General features: G+C 40.6%; 1 protein-coding gene across 22 annotated transcripts in view; it reads left to right on the top strand.

Moving 5' to 3' along the window:
- Positions 1 to 19,816, top strand: part of chl1b (cell adhesion molecule L1-like b) — a 689,122-nt gene that overhangs the window by 295,814 nt on the left and 373,492 nt on the right. For 20 of the 22 annotated variants that reach the window (XM_052017114.1, XM_052017111.1, XM_052017121.1 and 17 more), the window contains 4 exons: positions 1,514 to 1,710; positions 3,413 to 3,430; positions 15,182 to 15,287; positions 19,605 to 19,798. In XM_052017114.1, the coding sequence (XP_051873074.1) occupies positions 1,629 to 1,710; positions 3,413 to 3,430; positions 15,182 to 15,287; positions 19,605 to 19,798 (400 nt within the window). In that variant the 5' untranslated portion in view covers positions 1,514 to 1,628. Of the gene's footprint in view, positions 1 to 1,374; positions 1,408 to 1,513; positions 1,711 to 3,412; positions 3,431 to 15,181; positions 15,288 to 19,604; positions 19,799 to 19,816 lie in introns of those variants that run through there. The other 2 variants (XM_052017118.1, XM_052017119.1) reach the window with 2 other exon arrangements.

Here is a 19,816-nt window from a genome sequence, read left to right as displayed (position 1 = left end):
CCTTCGACTTCTTTCAAACAAAGCAAGGTCAGCAAGGCATGGGAGGATGTCGACACTCTAGTAAGCAAGGAAGAGAAAAAACGTATGCAGCATTGTGAGGGATGAGAATGCAATGCTGAGCCATCCTGCATTTCCTTTATTTGCTACCGTTATTTAGCCCAATTTTATCTTTTAATCTTTGGCAAAATTTTATCACTAAGTCAGGCTCAATATTTGACATGTGACACGTGGTTTCCCAAGTATTCTGCATTTCAGCATGTTCTTTTTTGCAACACTTTTGCTGATATGTCCATAAGCATGAATATTCCAAATAAGCTTTGCCACCTCCATGCAAATACCGCATGCCACAGTCTGACAGGTCTGACACCGACTCATTATGATGGTCTCTCCAGAGCCCAGGAAAGCCCTCATGGACTTGCCCAGGAGCACCAGACTTGTCAGTCATTGGTACTAGGCCCAAGGCACTCTTTTGACCATGACTGATGGCAAATTTCACCCAATTGAAAATTGATTTAGAATCATTTTTCTGTAATTGCTCAGTGTTGTGAATGAGCCCACTGATCCTGTTTATCTCCCTAATGAGCGTCTTAGTTTGACAATGTGCTGCATCATAATCTACTTTAGCAGCAGCTTTTAATTAGTACAAAGTACTATTTAAAAATTCTTTCCTTTAGTTTAGCCAGTCTTTGTGACTGGTGGACTGAATACCTTGAGTTGTGCGTATGTTTCTTTCATACCCGTCCATCCTTCCTGCTAGGTTAAGCTGTAAATAAAATTATAAACCAGTTGCATCACTATGATTTTGTTTTCAAGAGGTTACATCAAAATTTGTTAGAAATTCCAACTTATTTTTCATTTTCTTGAAACTTAAATGCAACATTCATGTTTCTGTCATATATTAGCCAGTTGATTTTGCAAAAAAGTAGTAGAAATTCAGAATGCTTGCTTAACCATGAGAAAAATAACCCAAAGAATTGAAAATGCCCATTTATCAAATTTGGATGTTCTTGGTAATTTTTTGCTAAAGTTAACTTAAGGTATCAAGGTTCTGATGTACATATTTTTGAATAAACTATTCTCAAAGACTTCATATTTCCATTCATGTCTAAAAAATATTTTGAACCTTTTGTTCAGAATGTCTGTAAAGTAGGATCCCCTCTAGCAGTAACAACAAATCCCAGAAGGAGCAGTGCGAATTACTTCCTTTACCCTATCACTGCTGTCACAGTAATCTGATTGCATAAAGTTCAATGTTCTGTTTGTCTGTCTGAAATCAGAACAAACTGAGAAAACCAGACCTGCATTTACAAATCTCCTGTGGGAGAAAGTGGATATAAGAGACGGGCATCTTATTTTAACACTAAAATCTTGTATCCATAAAGAGAAAAAAACTAAATTGCATTAATGGTAAGATTATACTATACCTTGTGACCTATTAGGGTTTACTTCAGTTTAAGTCTTGGAGTGCATGTGGATTAACACTGATTAATTTTCACCCTTTGTACCTCTCCAGATTCTGGTCAGTGTGACTCATGGCTGTGCGCTAGGCTGATCTGAGACTCAGTGGAATCACAGGAGAAATCTTCACGTTTTCTTTTGGGTCTTGTCTGATCTCCAAACTGCGGAAGATGCTACTAAACACAAGAACTTTCCTATTATGTTTGATGTGTTGGTCTGAGTGGAGTTCATCCATGGAGATTCCAGAAGAGGGTAAGACAAAATTAATTAAAGATCTGCTTTCTATATCATGCTTATTGTTCTGAATATCTGGTTTTAAGTGTGGATTCACATGTGATATTGGTATTTGTTCTTTTCCTATCTTGTCTACATAAATTAATGAATTTTAGGAAGTCCTTGTTAATTAGAATGCTGTGGGTGTGCCTCTGGTATTCTGATCTTGAATGGTACAGTTAGAAATAATTTATATAAATTTGCTATCAATATTGCATCAGCAATCATCTTGTCTCTCATTTTGATGAAAAACACAGCATTCAGAATATTTGGAAAAATCAGTGTTTCCAAAACTGAGAAAGTTAATTTAATATTCAGGAGTTAGAGCTGTAAAAATAATCCCTTTTATTGCCAAGAAATCTGCAGCAGAATCCTATCAAGCTTTTGTAATTTTCTGATCCAGTTGCAACCAGCTACTGACGTGCAATAAATTATTGATGAGACTTGATCCATTATTCAGGCTTTTAATGTGGCTGCTGGGCATGGCAGCATAAATGTTCATTAACGGGGTGCCTTATATATGCAGTATAAAAAAAGAACTAGCTACTTATAATGAGAAGGATAACTGATCAATTAATGAAGTGGCTGTCATTGTGGTTTAATAAATGTACTGTTACAGCTAAGTTATCCAGTGTTTTATACACTAATTGATGGATTTGCTGCTCATAATGTTTATGGTTTACTTTTTAATTATTAAGTCATATGCATCTGAAAGAAACATGATTCACAGGTATATATAAGTAACACAAGGTAGAATATGATCAAGGATATCAAAAATTTCTAATAATTTACTTTCTAAATTCTCAGAAGAAATGAACGTCTATAATACCTAGCAAATCTCATAAGGATGTCAAGTTGATTAATCGTTGAATTGCTCACAATGTTGGGTCTGATGAATTTAATATTTGTATGGTTCTATTGCAGTGTAATTAGAGGAAATTAAATTAACTGTTAAATTGTCAGATTAGATTGAACACTAGTAACCTATACTTCCGTAAATCCTGCTTCCTTCTGTGATAGGAAACAAGGATTTAGACTCCAGTGCAACATTTTATCCTAGTAGGTTTTAAAGGTAGAATTTCATCAAAGGCCAGACTGTTGGCATCAGAACTACCAATTCTGCCAGTAACAACATATTTTTACATTGCTGCCTGTTTTGTCTCAGCCAAGAAGTGCTAGTTTCCTGTACTTACTCTGTTAAAACAAGTCCTATTAGCCCAGCAGTGGAATTGTGCACAAGAAAACAGATGAACAAGAAGGAACTAAACTTATCATTTCACTGGACTGTTTCAAACCAACAAATAAAATATTGGCTTTTTACAATAAGCTAAAGAAATGTTAAAAATCAAGGTCTGTTTAAAGGAATTTGTTATTTAAAATTATACGCTTAAACGTGACAATCTAAATAATGCACAACTTTACGTCAACAAATTAACCGAAAATTGTGTAGTCTCTGCCTGGAAAAGCAAGCAGCAGTGGAGACGATAAGTATGTCTGTCATTATCTACATGATATAAGTTTGCATTAATTTTAAACTCATAGATGACCTTGCAAGTAATCAATTGCTTTGTTGCATCTGCCAAACAGTTTTCATGCTCGGTGCATAGAAATACTAAAGAAAAGACTGGATAATGTAGTGATGTTGTTTTCATTTTCCCTTTGCCTTCCTTTGGATCTAAAGCTTTAATTGAAGAAAGAAGTAAGTTAACCTGTTGTAATCAAAGCCTGTTTATCTGTTTCTTGAGGTTCATTTTATGCAGTACTTCACAATCAGTTATCTGCACGTGGATTGAATCTTATTTTCTTTATTTACTCCAACTCAGAGTTGTTCCTTGTAAAATTTCTGCACAAATGCTCACCTTTCATTTATAGCCAGAAGAAACATTCTGAATCTCAGTTTCAGATGACATAAATAGCTGGAGTTAAGGTCAACCAAAGTAATCCACATCCAAACATGAATCCACAGCCTCTAAATCAGTGCACAGTTTATAGATATTTAATTCAAATTGACTGAATATTGGGATTGCACAATACAATGAAATGTTAACAATTGATTCCTCCCTCACATCTAATCTCTTACACTTCGCTCTCCCACTCACTTTTTCTTCCTTCAGCATCAGTAGTTTGAAATCAAGACCCATTGCAACTCTTAACTCGTTCTTTCCAAAGAGCTCTGTGATGCTGTATTTCAATTAGCCTTTATTTCCTCTCTAACTTTTTGAAACACGAATGTGACATTATACAATCACGATTCTGGGTCACAGCATCTTCAAACTTTTTTCAATATCAGTGCACTATGGGTTTTGGCACTTCAAACAGTTCCTTAATTTTATAAAGGTAACCGAGCATTGAGGATTGTGATGAATTACTGGACAACAATTCCAGCTATCATTACACCCGGCACAGATAAGCAACTGTTAAGCAGTCACTGTAGGTTCAACTATCATTGGCAATTAATCTTTTTTCTTGATAGTAAATAACTTAAAGCAATAACTCTACAGTGTTAAGCAGCTGATTAGAAAACTTGCCTTAAAAAGAGTGCTCAGCAAAGATTTTCAGGCAGATAGAACTCTTCTGTCAACATTGACTCCTGTAATCCCTGGAATAGGTCAGCAAGGTTATTAAAGATGCAGCGTAGAAGCTGGAAGAAACCCAGCTGAAGTAGGAATACCTGTCATATAAATTAGGTGCCAAAGGCAGTCACGTTCTTGCAGTTCCTTGTGATGTAAAATCTCTGAGGGTCCTGTATTCTTACTTGTCAACATTAGAAAATTGTTTACTTCTATGAATGCCAAACTTCAGAAATAAGTCACACTATTAAATGCAAATGCATGACCTTCATGCCTGATGATTGACATTTTGCATCTGTGTTATGCTGATCACAAAATACATTGTCAAAATTACGGAAATATTTTTACTGTGTTTGGTGAAAGTAACATAGTTAATCCTGAAAATGTAGCATTGATACTATTACATCATTGAAAGCTAGAAGTTCAAATAAAATCATCCAGAATTTGCTGTCATGCAGTAATTGCGAATAAAATATCAAGTGGCAATTTCAAATGCATTTTTGTACTAAGACAAAAATTAGAAACTTCAAGATGACGGTGCTGAAATAATGTCAGCTGAAATTCAACGCAAAAGCATGTGAGGTGAATGTGAAATGTTTTTGGAGGAATAATGAGGAGAGGATGTACTAGATTACACTAGGGATGGTACAGACATAAAGAAAATAAAATGGTGCACAAATTACTGGAGGTGTCAGAATAGGCCATCAAAGACTTTAATAAACCACACAAGTTCCCTCACCTTATGCTTTTACCTATAGAGCCCAAGATCTCTTATGCTGTATTAACAACTTTATTAACCCGTACAAAAATTTCTGTACAAGCAATAAACTTTGCTCCAGCTGGATTTTTGTTCAACTTTACAGAACCTACCCCCAGCCATGTTCAGGGAGCCACCCTCTTATCTCCAGCTCTCTGGAGGCAAAGGTGCAGAGCTACAGCCATGGTTGCAAACCCAGGGGAGGGTTTAAACTAGTTTGGCAGGGGGATGGGAACCAGAGTGATAGGTCAGAGCTTGGTTCATTTACTGTACTAGTAGATGCAGAGTGTAGAAAGACTGTGAGGAAGGATAGGCAGTTGAAAGGGCAAAATTACAGTTAGTTGGATGGGCTGAAGCGTGTCTACTTTAATGTGAGAAGTATCAGGAACGTGGCTGATGAACTTAGAGCATGAGTAAGTACATGGAACTATGATGTGGTGACCGTTACAGAAGCTTGGCTGTCGCAAGGGCAGGAATGGCTGCTGGATATTTTGGGGTTTAGGTGTTTCAAAAGGGACAGGGGCGGAGGTAAAAGAGGTGGGGGAGTGGCTTTGCTGATCAGGGACAGTGTCACAGCTGTAGAAAGGGAGGATGTCCTGGAGGAATCGTCCACTGAGTCAGTGTGGGTGGAAGTCAGAAAAAGAAAAGGAACGATCACTCTATTGGGAGTATTCTGCAGACCCCCCAATAGCAGCAGAGATGGTGAGGAGCAGATCGGGAGGCAGATTTTGGAAAGTTGCCAAAATAACAGGGTTGTTGTCATGGGTGATTTCAACTTCCCTAATATTGATTGGTACCTGCTTAGTGTAAAGGGGATAGATGGGACGGAGTTTGTTTAGTGTGTACAGGAAGGATTTCTGACACAGTATGTGGACAGGCTGACTAGAGTAGAGGCCATACTGGACCTGGTACTAGGCAATGAGCCTGATCAGGTTTCAGATCTCTTGGTGGGAGAGCATTTTGGAGATAGTGACCATAACTCCTTGACCTTTACCATAGGAGAGGAATAGGAGCAGACGATATGGGAAAGTATTTAACTGGGGGAGGGGGAATTATGATGCTATTAGGCAGGAACTTGGGAGTGTAAATTGGGAACAGATTTTCGTGGGGAAGTGCATAGTGGAAATGTGAAGGTTGTTTAAGGAATACTTGCATGGGGCTCTGGATAAGTTTGTTCCATTGAGGTGGGGTAAGGATGGCAGAGTGAAGGAACCGTGGTTGACGCGAGGTGTAGAATATCTTGTCAAGAGGAAGAAAGAAGTTTACCTAAGGTTTAGAAAGTATGGATCAGGCAGGGCTCTGGAGAGTTACAAGGTAGCCAGGAGGAACTTAAGAATAGACTTAGGAGAGCTAGAAGGGGTCATGAGAAGTCTAGTGAGTAGGATCAAGGAAAAACCCAAGGCATTCTACACGTATGTGAAGAATAAGAGAATGACTAGAGTGAGGGTAGGACCGATCAGGGATAAAAGAGGAAACGTGCCTGGAGTCGGAAGAGGTAGGGGAGGTCCTTAATGAATACTTTGCTTCGGTATTCACTAGAGAGAAAGACCTTGACATTTGTGAGGATGGCATACTGTTACGAACCAGCAACAAAAGAAACACTGCGAGTCATGTGATAAGTGTTAAACACTACTTTATTAATTACTACTTATGATAATAAGAAAAATAAAAGTAAAATTGTTAGAATGTTAGAAGTAAAAATGTTAAATCTTGAACATTAACCCCAAAACTAAACTCGTAGTGTGTGTGTGTGGCAAAGTCCCAAACTCCAAGTCCAGGAATGGTTCTTAAAGTTCAGTTCAAGAAGCCATAAGGTGAAATATGAGCAAAGGCTTCTTCAACAACCACTGTTGTCTGAAAACGTAGATGTAGAGAGAACATAGAGAGTAATTACGAAATCCAAATGTTCCACGATGGAACCCAAACGACACCTCAGTGTTTACTTGGTAGTGACTTCCTCACCCCGAAAAGCATCCGAATCGTGGCCGTCCACACAAATACCTGTTTCCCTCCACAGGTCAGCAACAAAGTGAACTCCACTGGATTACTCCCAATTTCCATACGTGAATTGTAGTAACAGACACAGTTATTGTTTCTCATCCATAGATAGAGAAAACTAGCAGGCTGGTGTCCGTCTCTCTTTTCTCTCTCTCTCTTCTCTGACTGACTTCGACTGACTTCTTCAACAACGTCATTACGTCCTTTATCTTCTGTTGACGTAAGCACACCACACACACCACTATGCTCTATCTTAAAGGAACATTCACCTAGTCCATAACAATACGACAAACTGATATGCTAGGGCATGTCGATGTGAGGAAAGGGGATGTGCTGGAACTATTGAAAAACATTAGGATAGATAAGTCACCAGGGCTGGACGGGATATATCCAAGGGAAGCTAGGGAAGAGATTGCTGCGCCTTTGGTGATGATCTTTGCGTCCTCACTGACCACAGAAGTAGTGCCAGATGATTGGAGGGTGGCAAGTGTTGTTCCTTTGTTTAAGAAAGGAAGTAGGGATAACACTGGGAATTTCAAGCCAGTGAGTCTTATTTCAGTGGTGGGCAAATTACTGGAGAAGATTCTTAGAGGCAGGATTTATGGGCATTTAGAGAAGCATAGGCTGATTAGGGACAGTCAGCATGGCATTGTGAGGGGCAGGTCGTGCCTCACAAGCCTGATTAATTCTTTGAGGATGTGACAAAGCACATAGATGAAAGTAGAGCAGTGGATGTGGTGTACAGTCAGGAGGCATGGGATCTAGGGAAACTTGGCTGTGTGGATTCAGAATTAGCTCACCCATAGAAGACAGAGGGTGGTGGTAGATGGAGCGTATTCTGCCTGGAGGTCGGTGATCAGTGGTGTTCCGCAGGGATCTGTTCTGGGACCCCTGCTCTTTGTGATTTTTTATGAATGACTTGGATGAGGATGTGGAAGGGTGGGTTAGTAAGTTTGCTGATGATACAAAGGTTGGTGGTGTTGTGGATAGTGTAGAAGGTTGCTGCAGATTACAGCAGGATATTGATAGAATGGAGAGCTGGGCAGAGAAGTGGCAGATGGAGTTCAACCCAGGTAAGTATGAAGTGATACACTTTGGGAGATCAAATTCGAAGGCAGAATACAAGGTTAATGGCAGGACTCTTAGCAGTGTGGAGGAACAGAGGGATCTTGGGGTCCATGTCCATAGATCCCTCAAGGTTGCCACGCAGGTTGATAGGGTTGTTAAGAAGGCTTATGGAGTGTTGGCCTTCAGTAGTTGGGGTATTGAGTTCAAGAGCCATGAGGTGATGTTGCAGCTCTGTGGAACTCTGGTTAGACCACACTTAGAGTATTATGTTCAGTTCTGGTCACTTCATTATAGAAAGCATGTGGAAGCTTCAGAGAGGGTGCAGAGGAGATTTACCAGGATGTTTCCTGGATTGGAGAGCATGTCTTATGAGGATAGGTTGAGCGAGCTAGGGCTTTTCTCTTTGAAGAGAAGGAGGATGAGAGGAGACTTGATAGAGGTGCACAAGACGATAAGAGGCATAGATCGAGTGGACAGTCAGACTTTTTCCCAGTGCAACAATAGCTAACACGAGGGGACATAATTTTAAGGTGATTGGAGGAAGGTATAAAGGGAATGTCAGGGGTAAGTTTTTTACACAGAGAGTGGTGGGTGCGTGGAACACACTGCCGGCAGAGGTTGTGGGGGCAGATACATTAGGGACGTTTAAGAGCCTCTTAGATAGACACATGAATGATAGAAAAATAGGGGGCTATGTGGGAGGGAAGGGTTAGATAGGTCTTAGAACAGGATAAAATGTCGGCATAACACTGTGGGCCGAAGAACCTGTACTGTGCTGTAGTGTTCTTTGGTCCTCTGCCTGGCTATGCTGTGAATTGTATAGGATTACATAGGATATGCAGCACGACTATGAGAATGTGAGCGAGAGAGAGAGTCAATGTGTGAGTGGACTATAAGTCTTCATTGATGGCCAGAGACCAATCATGGTTATGGAGCCCCAATATGAGGTCAATATAAAAATATTCTTCCCAGAACAAGGCAACTGTGTTTACATTTCCCCAAATTGTGCAATGTCTCACCGAACAAGCCCTTGCTTTGAAGTTGCATCCCAGAAATCACTCATTCCCACTGAAACAAATACGTTAAACCCTGTGGGAAAATTCAGAAGGAGGTGCTCAGTGTTGTCAGGCTGCTGTCTCCTGGATAGTTTTAAGCAGGAGCTTTCTGTGAAATTTTAAGAAGTCTGCCAATTGTACAATGGTGCCTTCCTCACTGTGTGGAGCCTGTCAAGAAATCCTTCTCAAAGTGGGGATGTATGAGAGTACTTCTGGAGCATGGCCATCCATTCAGTAACATTTCAATGCGATTATGAAATAAGAGATAACTAAATTCCCTTTAACTTTACCCTGGCACATATTTCTAACAAAATATGCTGAACTTCATTTTTATGGTGAAAAACTGCAATTATCGGTTATCTTCCCATCTAACCAAACAAAATTACAGCCTTTTTCCAGTTAAGCAGCTGCCTAATAGCACAAATCTGCTTGCTATTCTTGTATATATTTACACAATAGAATTCTCGAAGCCTGGAGTACCTCAAATTAATGAGTCTTCTATCTCTCCTCCAATCATTTATGTCTGCACAGGCGTGAAATTTCATCACAATGTTCTTCAAAGTATTTGACTTGAGATGATTTTAGGGTTGTAGTTCACCTTATTTCATGCAGTCAGCCTGGCTCGCAGGAAAATGTAAGAATATGGCATTTTATTTGGAGGAGCAGCACTAAATCAGTGTTGAGAAACTGGGAATTTAAGTTGAGTGGATGTTTTGCTGATATGTAATTTGAATCTGCTGCTTCCTGTGTTTCCTACCTAGCTCACAGTCGGCAGGTGGTGTTGTACAACCCCTGTTTCTGTGAAATTGTTGGCGCATCTTGCCAGTCCAATCATTGAAGAGTTGCCTGTGATCCTCCTGTGCCTGGCCAGATTTGGAGGGCTCATCTTGCTGGAATTCTGAATGTGCTGTGGGCAGTGATAGGACCTCAGGTGGCATAGTAAGGAGACCCTCACCCTTAAATACCTAGACAGCCGATAAACTGGGCATTGTCAGCTGTAAAAGCTGAGATTGATCTTAATCTTTTCTTATGTCTTCATTATTTAGACATAACAAATTAAAAGAATTCGTTTAAACTGCGAGATGTTAACACCTAAAGATTATAAGGTAAAACAAAATAATTTTAAAAAGGTAACTCACCTTCCACTTTGCCTCCTAAATTTTTGCCAGTGGGCTGTCTGATCCAATGCCAGATCTGATCTGGGGCAGGATCCAAGAGGTGATGTTACCAGCATAGTGCTGGCCACTCCCTGTAAAACTGGGCTCCACTATCAGATTTCATCATGCATCCATTGGCAGAGTGACTTGACTGATCCACCATTTGAAGTCCAAAAACAAACAGGAGCAAGAGTAGGACATGTGACCCCATACCCCTCCTCCACCATTCAATAAGGTCATGGCTGACCTTTCCTATCTGTTGCCAATAGCCTCCAACTCTCATCGGTCTTCATCTGCCCAAGATCTTTTTTGAATGCTCTGCAGCAGAGCCTGTGTGTGACCTTGCCTGGCAGAGGTGGCACACTGGACACACGAGAAACTGCAGATGCTGGAATCTGGAGCAGAAAACAAACCACTGGAAGAGCTCAGCGGGTCAAACAGCATTTGTGGAGGCAAAGGGAGGGTTGATGTTTCTGGTCAATACCTTGCATCAGAACTGAGAGTGTAGAGGGGAGATAACCAGTATACAGAAGTGAAAAGGAGGGGTGAGACAGAGGCTTGTGGATGCTAGGTTGAACTAGATGAGAGGGGATGATGGACAGATGGAGCCAGGTGGGGCAGGGGATAGGAAAGGTGAACCAAGGGAAAAGAAATGCAGGTAAACGTGTGGGTTATGGGCAGATGGAACCAGACGGGAGAGGGTGATGAGTCTAGGTAATGAGGGAGGGAGAGGTGAAAAAGGTGAACAATGGGAGAGAGACCTTGGGTGGATTGGTGGTAGTAGGAAAGGAACACAGATAGATTGGGTTATCTAAAATTGGAAAATATAATTTTTCAGACCATTAGGCTGTAGGCTACCAAGAATATGACGTATTTTTTTTTAGTTTATGGTTGGCTTTTCTGTGGCAATGGAGAAGACCAAGGACAGACAGGTTGGTGTCGCAATGGGAAGAGGAGATGAAATAACATACAACTGGAATCTCAAGGTGGCTATTATGGCCAGAGTGCAGGTACTCTGCAAAATGGTGGCCTAGTCTATGCTTGGTCTCACCAGTGGTAGGGGAGCCCACATCATGAGCACTGAATATAGGTTGGAGGAGGTGCATGTGAATCTCAGCCTCACCTGGAAGGGCTGTTTGGGGTCCCTGGATAGTGGTGAGGGAGAACATATAGGGACAAGTGTTACATCTCCTATGGTTGCAGGGGAAAGTGCCAAGGGACGGGGAAGGGTGGGTGGGAAGGGATGAGTGGAGCAGGGTGTCATGGATAGAGAGGTCCCTGTGGAAAGGATAAAGAGGGGGGTTGGGGGGAAAGGAAGATGATGGGATCACATTGTAACTGGCAGAAGTGGTGAAGGATGATGTGCTGGATGAAGAGGCCAGTAAGAAAAGGTGAGGACGCAGGGGAAACTCTATCTCTGTTCTGAGTGGAGGGGAGGGGGTATGAGAGCAGACGGGCAGGAAATGGAGGAAGTACCTGTGAGGACTCCGTCAGCCACAGTGGAGGGGAAGCCATGTTTCCCGAAGAAGGAGGATATTTCAGAAGTCCCGGAATGGAAAGCCCCATCTTGAGAACAGGTGCAATGGAGACGGAGAAACTGAGAGAAGGGGATGATGTCCACACAGGAGACAGGGTAGGAAGAGGATGTCGTTGAGTTAGCTGCAGGAGTCCATAGATTTATAGTAGATATTGGTGGATGGCTTTTCTCCTGAGATGAAGATAGAGAGACCTAACAAAGGGAGAGCAGCGTCAGAAATAGTCTAGATGAACTTGAGGGCAGGGTGAAAGTTGGTAGCAAAGGTGATAAAATTGATGTGTTTCACGTAAGTTTAGGAAGCAATACCAACGTAGACATTGAGATAGCAGAGAAAGTATTGGGGAGGGACTCCAGAGTATGTTGGGAATATGGACTGTCCCACATAAACAACAAAAGGCAGGCATAGCTGGGGCCCATGCGAGTGCCCATGGCTACACCCTTGATTTGTAGAAATAGAAAGAGAAGTTGTTCACGGTAAGAACAAGTTCAGCCATGTGGATGAAAGTGTTGGTGGAGAAGAACTGGTGGGTCTTTGTTCCAGAAATAAACAGAAGGCTCCAAGATGGAGGTGTAGGTAGACTGGAGGTCCGTAGTAAAGGTGAGGCAGTTGGGATCAGGGAGTTGGAAGTTGTCAGAAAGGTGGATGGCATGAGAGGTGTCCCAGATATAGGGGGGAAGGAATTGGACAAGGGGAGGCAGGATAGAGTCAAGGTATGAAGAGATAAGTTCAGTGGAGCAGGAGCAGACAGAAACAATGGGCCTACCAGCACAGTTCTGTTTGTGGATCTTGGGTAAGAGAGAAGTGGGCAGTGCAAAGTTGGGGCACTATCAGGTTGGAGACCGTGGAGGGAAGATCTGATGCGATGAGATCTGTAACGGTCTGGTTATCCTTTCACACTGCACAGACTGCACCAGCTCCCAGTGGCTTGCCATGTATAAGCCCTGTCTCCAACTACAGGGTGCTGGTATCCAAGATGGGAGACTTCAACTGTTAACAAATGGAGCCTGGGCAGGTGGGAGTCTTGACTAGATTAAGGGTGTAGGGTCATATGGTTAAAGAAGGGGGCAAGGATGAGGTGAAGGCTTAGATCATTCACACCTTGATATTGAGGGATGAGGGCAAAGTGTAAATATGAGCATACAATTATTTTTATTGATATCTAACTCACTGCTAACCACAGACTCTACAGTAGCTGATTCAATAACTGCCAGTACTCTCTCCGTCAGATTGCTGAGCCAACAGAATGGGATTGTGCTCTCCTTAGTCTATTGTTCCCGCTGGCAGTTATATTTTTTGTTAGTAGCTGACTTACAACATTTTTTGCTCAAGAGCTCACAAAACACTGTCACAAAGCCAGCCCAAGTTTACTGTAAATATGCCAAATGATATACAGTGCAGATGCACAGTTTCATCTCATAATTATATTATTGAAACAGTTAATAGAGGTTGCTGTCAAATCTGTAATGTGGGTATAAATAGCAGTAGCTGAAAATAACATTTGAAATTATTTGTTTGTTATCTGAGATAAACAGTGTTGAGACAAGTGACAGTAATGGGTGGCAAACAGATTAATTCCAAATCATTGAGTTCTTTTTAAGTCAATGGAATGAACTTTGGATGCAGGCATCATTGCAGAGCACATGCCTTATTAGCATTACTAACTGGGGCGAATTTCTAGGCCTTAGCAGGTAAATCCAAAGATAAAGTAAAAAAATCTTCATAGTGCTCATGTTAGACTGTAAGTAGAATAATGTGTGCAGACATGAGACAATCATTTGTTGATTGAGGGCTGATGAAAGCCATGGGAGTCCCATATCAGGAATACAGATTATGAGGAGAAATTGGAACAACTTGGACTTTTTAACCTGGAAGAAAACAAACTGAGGTGATCTTGCACAAGTGTAAAAAAAAATTATTAAGGGAATGGATAAAACTGAACTAAATGCTGACCCTACCAGTGATGCCCCATACTGGAATGAATAATGAAATGGTTGAAGTGTACCCAATAGTTCAGATGAGAACAGCCATCAGGAAATTCTTTTTCCTCTAAGGATGGGTCAGCAGATAATAGGTCTGGAGACTAAAATCCCCAAAACATTAAAGATAAGCAACTATTTTTCTTTTGGTTTTGTTATAATCTCTCTGGATCAATAGCTTAGAATTCACCAAATGACTTTCCTCATATAATTGGTGGATAAACATTGACAGTACAGATTACATTTGTGTATATTGATCAAACATAGTCATGAAGAAATTGGAACTTGAAAGAATTTTAGCATTTTAAAATTATTGCAATAATAAATATTTATTTACCTCTCATTACCAGACTGATTCCTGGGGCAGGAGGGCTGATGTGTGGAGAGTTTAGAAGGAGAAGGAATCTCCTAGAAACCTACAGCTTTCTAACAGGACTTGACAAATTAGACATGGGAAGGAAGTTCTTGATAATGGTGGAGTTCAAGACGTAGGGTCACAGTCTGATGATAAAAGGTTAAGCCATTTAAGAGGAATGAGAAGAATTTTTTTTCTCCAAGAAGGTGGTGAACCCTTGTGGAATTCTCTACCATGGTTAGCAGTTGAAGCCAAATCATTAAATATATGCAAGAAGGAGTTAAGTACTGTTCTTGGGGCTAGAAGGATCAGGGGATATGGGATGGAAGCAAGAACAGGGTACTGAATTTGAATGATCTGCTTCAATTATATTGAATGGCAGAACAGGCTCGAAGGGTGAAATGGCCTAATCCTGCTCTGTATTTCTGCATTTCATTTGAAAGAAATGCAATGTGTTGTGTGATGTTCCTTATTGTGCTTACCAAACTCTTTCAAGTGTTTCTATTTATCCCACAGTGCTGCAAGTATTTTTGGATGAGCGGACACTAAAATTAAATGTTTCCATGAATCTTCTCTACCATTATCCTGGATATTAAAAATAAACCCAAATGAAAAGTAGCAATTGAAATTCTACATGCAATGCAGAGAATAGTTCTGAGAATATAATGATCATAATATCACAAGCAGGTTTTTCAAATTATTTTCATACAGCTAGAAGTGATAATTCTGGGAAATGGATTATTAGAAATATTCATTAAGACTTCATTACTGTGTTTCAGCTATGAGAACAGCTTCTACAACTTGACCTCTAGTGCTTCAGTTTTTCATATGGTATTTGAATTTAGCTCCATTAACCTTTAAGAAAAGAATTATTTCGCTGTTAGTGTGAGCGATAAATTGATTTTTGAATCATATTCTGCCTTTCCATTTCATTATTGCAATCTAATTAATATTTTACTTTAAAATATTTTTCCAGTTCAGCAGCCTCCTACTATAACAAACCACTCACCCAAGAGGCATGTTGTATATCCAACTGATGATTTCGTTATCAAGTGTGAAGCCAGAGGAAATCCAGCACCATAGTAAGTATTTCCATTTGTGTCATGCAACACAGCTGCTGTAAGAAGAATTGAATACCTACTGAACCAAATGGTGCTTAATGATAGAAGATATCTTCTCACCTGGTAACTCTTGCTGGTATGGGTGATCCCACCTGGTATCCTGGACTGCAGACTGCATTGCACTTAGGTTCCTTGGAATGATGCAAGCTTCCCTACCACACCAAGGCTGCAATCTACATAGATATCCAGGCTATGATGCAGTAGGGTAGCTTGTGTTGCACCAATGAGCCTGAGTGTGATGCAGTCTTGAGTACAACGTTCCTGCTTGGATCACCCATGGCGGTAAGGTCAAAGGGAAGGTACCAGACAAAGGGTGATCTGACTCAAAGCCCTCGACAGCAAAGCAGGTGGTTGAAGAAACTTATTCTCAACAATTGCACTGATGGATGAAGGCTGACCTGGAGGATGAATCTTTTATTATTGTGGTATACCCTTGCCATTGAATTCATAATTATTTTGTACAAAGGATGAAGGATTGGTGTATGACAAAAGAAATGTGCTGGATTCTTGTATACTGCCAAATCCTCCCCTGTAGCAATGGACAAGGGGAACAGGTGAGGCTATCACTGGGAATCTTGGGTTAAGTCCACACTGGTGGTTCTCTTGATAACCACCATGCATGAGAGCTTGAGACAGAGGCACAGTGACTGATAGGTCCTTTGAATCCTCTGTACTCACCCCATGTGGGGAAGGGGCTGGAACAATTGCCCTAGACATAGGTCATCTCACAGGCTAACAGCTTCTGGCAGGATCATTAAACAGTGGTTTGAAAGAGAAGATCAGCTTTGCAACCTGGAATGTCATCAGGTGATGAGAAACTACAAGGCCCCCTGGTCCGGATGGCATTCCAGCAGGGATCTTCAAAGCTGGAGGAGAAGCTTTGACCAGCGGACTTACAGTCACAAATGTAGCTGATCCATGCAAGAAAGGAGGGAGACAGAAAGCAGGGAACTATAGGTCTGTTGTCCTAACATCGATCATTGAGGAAATCCTGGAAGACATTATTAATTTTAAAATGTTTACAATGATCTGGAATCTTGAAGAAATTTCTGCTGATCTGAGGAATGCTAAAATCAACATTTTTGAGAAGGTGGAGAGGTCAGACTAGGGGAAGGGGCATCTCTTTCCTTTTCATAGTGAAGAAACTTGTTGCTTGAGTGACCAGGGACAAAGTCTTTCCCCTATCTAAACAAGTCCTGCTAGATTCAGTGTGGCTTTACATCAGCAAAAGGAGCGACCAACCTGGTCGTTGTGGCCAGCCAAATCCAAGAAAAAATTTTTGGGAATGATTTGTCACTTTCATTCTCTTAGGTCTTTGAATCTGTTGACCATAAAATCCTGCAGCAATTCTGCTTAATTTGACTATTCACTGAAGTTTATCAATATCATGAGTCTCCTGCTTATAATCATATGAGCACCATTGTCCTATGTAGTGATTCAGAAATGGACTCCTTTGCCATTTGTGCCAGAGTTGAGTGCAGCTGTATTATTGCCCAACCCTTCTCTCCATTTTACTTGCAGTTATTCTGTTTTTTAAATTACACCAGGATTGAATAAATGGAAAACATTTTGGTCTGACCTATCTGTCTTCCAAGTCCAAAACCCAGGAGCAATGAATCATTCAACTTAAGTTGAATGATTCATGGCAACCTTGCCCTGGTATTGCACACAAAGGAAGATATGCAGATAATTCTGAACATCTTCCAAGTTGCATACAAATGTCTGGGACATACCACCAATTAGAGAAGAGAAAGGTGTTGCATTTGCCATCCCCTGGACATCTACATACATTGAAGTTGATCCAGAAGTACTAGAAAATGTGGAACACTTTGCGTACCTAGGTAGTTTTATTTCCCAGGAAGCAAATATCGACAGATATCATCACCCTGGGATCCCCCACCCAAACTCTTGTCAACCCCAACTCTCTGCATACAATAGTCATACCAATCCTTTTCACTATAAAATCATTGAAAGTCCTTTGTTCAGTTCCATCAGCACAACCTCCAACCAATTTTGAGAATCAAATGGGAGAACTACTGCACAAATGCTGGTGTTCTCTCCATAGTCAGCACCACCAGAATGGAAACCATGGTTGTCAAAGAGCAGTTGTGTTGGGCCAGTCATGGTGTGTGCATGGTGGATGAATGTTTACCATTCCTACACCCACAACCAAACAAGTTCTCTATCCCCAGCACGGTCAAGGCCAAAACACTCCTAGAAGTCAAAAGAAGTGTTACGAGGATCACTTCAAAGCACCTCTAAAGAAATTTAGGGTTGATACTGATAGCTGGGAAGTTCTCAAGTAAGATCTATATGAAGGATTCTCCCGTTTCAAAGAACTTTACCTCTCTTAGATAATGGTGGTTAAAAAAAAAGAGAAAGCAAAGAAAAAGAACAGCAACAAACAAGCCTTCCTTTGGCCAACATGTGTGACAAATGTCCACACGATTGAAGATTAAGTTCATAGGCCTCCATTGGGCCCACAGGTGGTCCTGATTCTGGATAAGGATAGCAAGGAAAGGAACAGCATTATTCTCAAGTTTTGCCAGGATTGGAGTTTTTATTGACTCAAAGATTTCGGACTTGGAACATTGCCCTACACTCCTGTCAAAAACTTTTGAAGCATAAGAATTTCACATCCCTATTTCATAATGGGTCAAATTTCACAGCCATTAATTAAAATTAAAAACATTTATTCCAGTGAACCCCGAGCTTGTGCTCTTTTGATAATTCTCTACTTCCAACGTCGTCCCTCTGCTGCCATTCCTTTCAGTGTTGAAACTTATTTTCTCTCTTTGTCTCACTGTAGGCCCAAGAAAAGCACAATTCCACCTTGTTCAATATTCCTAACAGTGAATATCTTAGTGTTCTAATCATAAACGGATGTTCACATGGTAAAGAATCCTTTGGGGAAGAGTGATTGTGACGCTATAGACTTCTTATTCAATTTGAGAATGAGAAACTTCGGTCTAAACCTGATGCCTGAAACTTCAATTATGGGAGTTATAAAGGTTTGAAGCTAAAATTGTCTAAAATAGATGAGGAAGATAGATTAAAAAACATCTTGGAACAGTACCATTCAGCACAATCTTCGGCAAGTCCTAGCAGTCAAATGGAAGACCACTGTGCAAGTGCCAGTGTACTGTCCATATCCAGCACTGCCAGTATTGAGACCAGGGCTGTTGAACACCAGTTTTTTGCAAGAGGCTCACAAAGTTGATGCACTTGTATTGGCATCCAGAGTTAAGCAGCAGCTGCGAAAGGGTTTCATGATGAGCAATGGCAGGTATTTAGAAATTCTTTCCATAGTTCTCACCAGGTATTGCATTAAGGTAAGAAGACTTTGGGAGAAGCATGATCCATCCAGGCCAACTAAGGGAGTTAACAATGGTGTCAAATTCATAGAAAAAGCATACAAAGTTGTGAAGATTGGTGATGGATTGGAAAGGTTTAGAAGCAGTAAAGGATGATTATCGAAAAATGTGGCAACAGTACAAACAATCCTGGACGTTTCCTTCAGAATTAGACTCTTGTTAATAACTTATACATAAGTTTCCTGGAGTGTGTGTGGGGCAGTTTGATGGGGGTCTGAATAAGGAGAAAATATTGAAGGTCAGGAGTCAAGAATAAGGAGAAATTATTGTTAATAAGGTGAATCCATCCAGTCAGAGAAAGGATCAACTGCCCAGATTTCCCTTCAGGTCAGCTACAGATGGTGTGTTATACTTACATGTGTTAGTTTCAGTTGGAAATGAAGCATTGGCGCAGGTAAAACAAAAGTAAAGTGCTTGGAACTTTTATGTTTATTTTCAACCTACGTTGCATTTCAACCTTTATTTTTTTTTCTCTGTTAATGTTGTAAAAATAACACTTTATCATTTCTGAAAATACTTGATAAGCATAGTCTGTTGGTTGTTATAAAGTGTCCTCTTTTGTGCAATGAGAGCATGAAATAGTACACATCTTTATCTTTATTCTTTGGCTGAATTCTTTTTATGTAATCTGATCTCAAATTATTTTCCATTGTACACTTGCCCTGTTTGTTTCGTACCAATGGAAATAAACTGAGTCGTGGTGTTTGGGAGTGACTTTATTTACTGTTCTAGCTACCTTTTTTGCTTTGTGATGCTTGATGCTTAAGGCATTTTAAGATGGCTAGCCTTGTCCATTTTCTGTGTGGCCAATCTGATCTGAATTTTAATTAAATGAAACGTGTAATTCAAGTAGATAGAGTATACGTCAGAAAATACAGTAAATTCTTCCTTGTTTGTGCCCCAGTTTTTGGTGGACCAAGGATGGCAAAGAATATGATCCATCGCAGGACCCTAGAGTGATTCCAACTGTGAACTCAGGGACATTCATCATTAAAAACAACAATGGGAATTTGAAGACTTTTCAGGGAAAATATCGTTGTTACGCCAGCAATGAACTGGGAACAGCAGTGTCCGAGGAAATTATTTTTTCCACTGCGTGTAAGTTCTTCTTGATTT

Source organism: Pristis pectinata, chromosome 6, assembly GCF_009764475.1.
Source record: "Pristis pectinata isolate sPriPec2 chromosome 6, sPriPec2.1.pri, whole genome shotgun sequence".
Classification (NCBI taxonomy): Eukaryota; Metazoa; Chordata; class Chondrichthyes; order Rhinopristiformes; family Pristidae; genus Pristis; species Pristis pectinata.
This window is presented reverse-complemented; position numbering and strand designations above follow the sequence as displayed.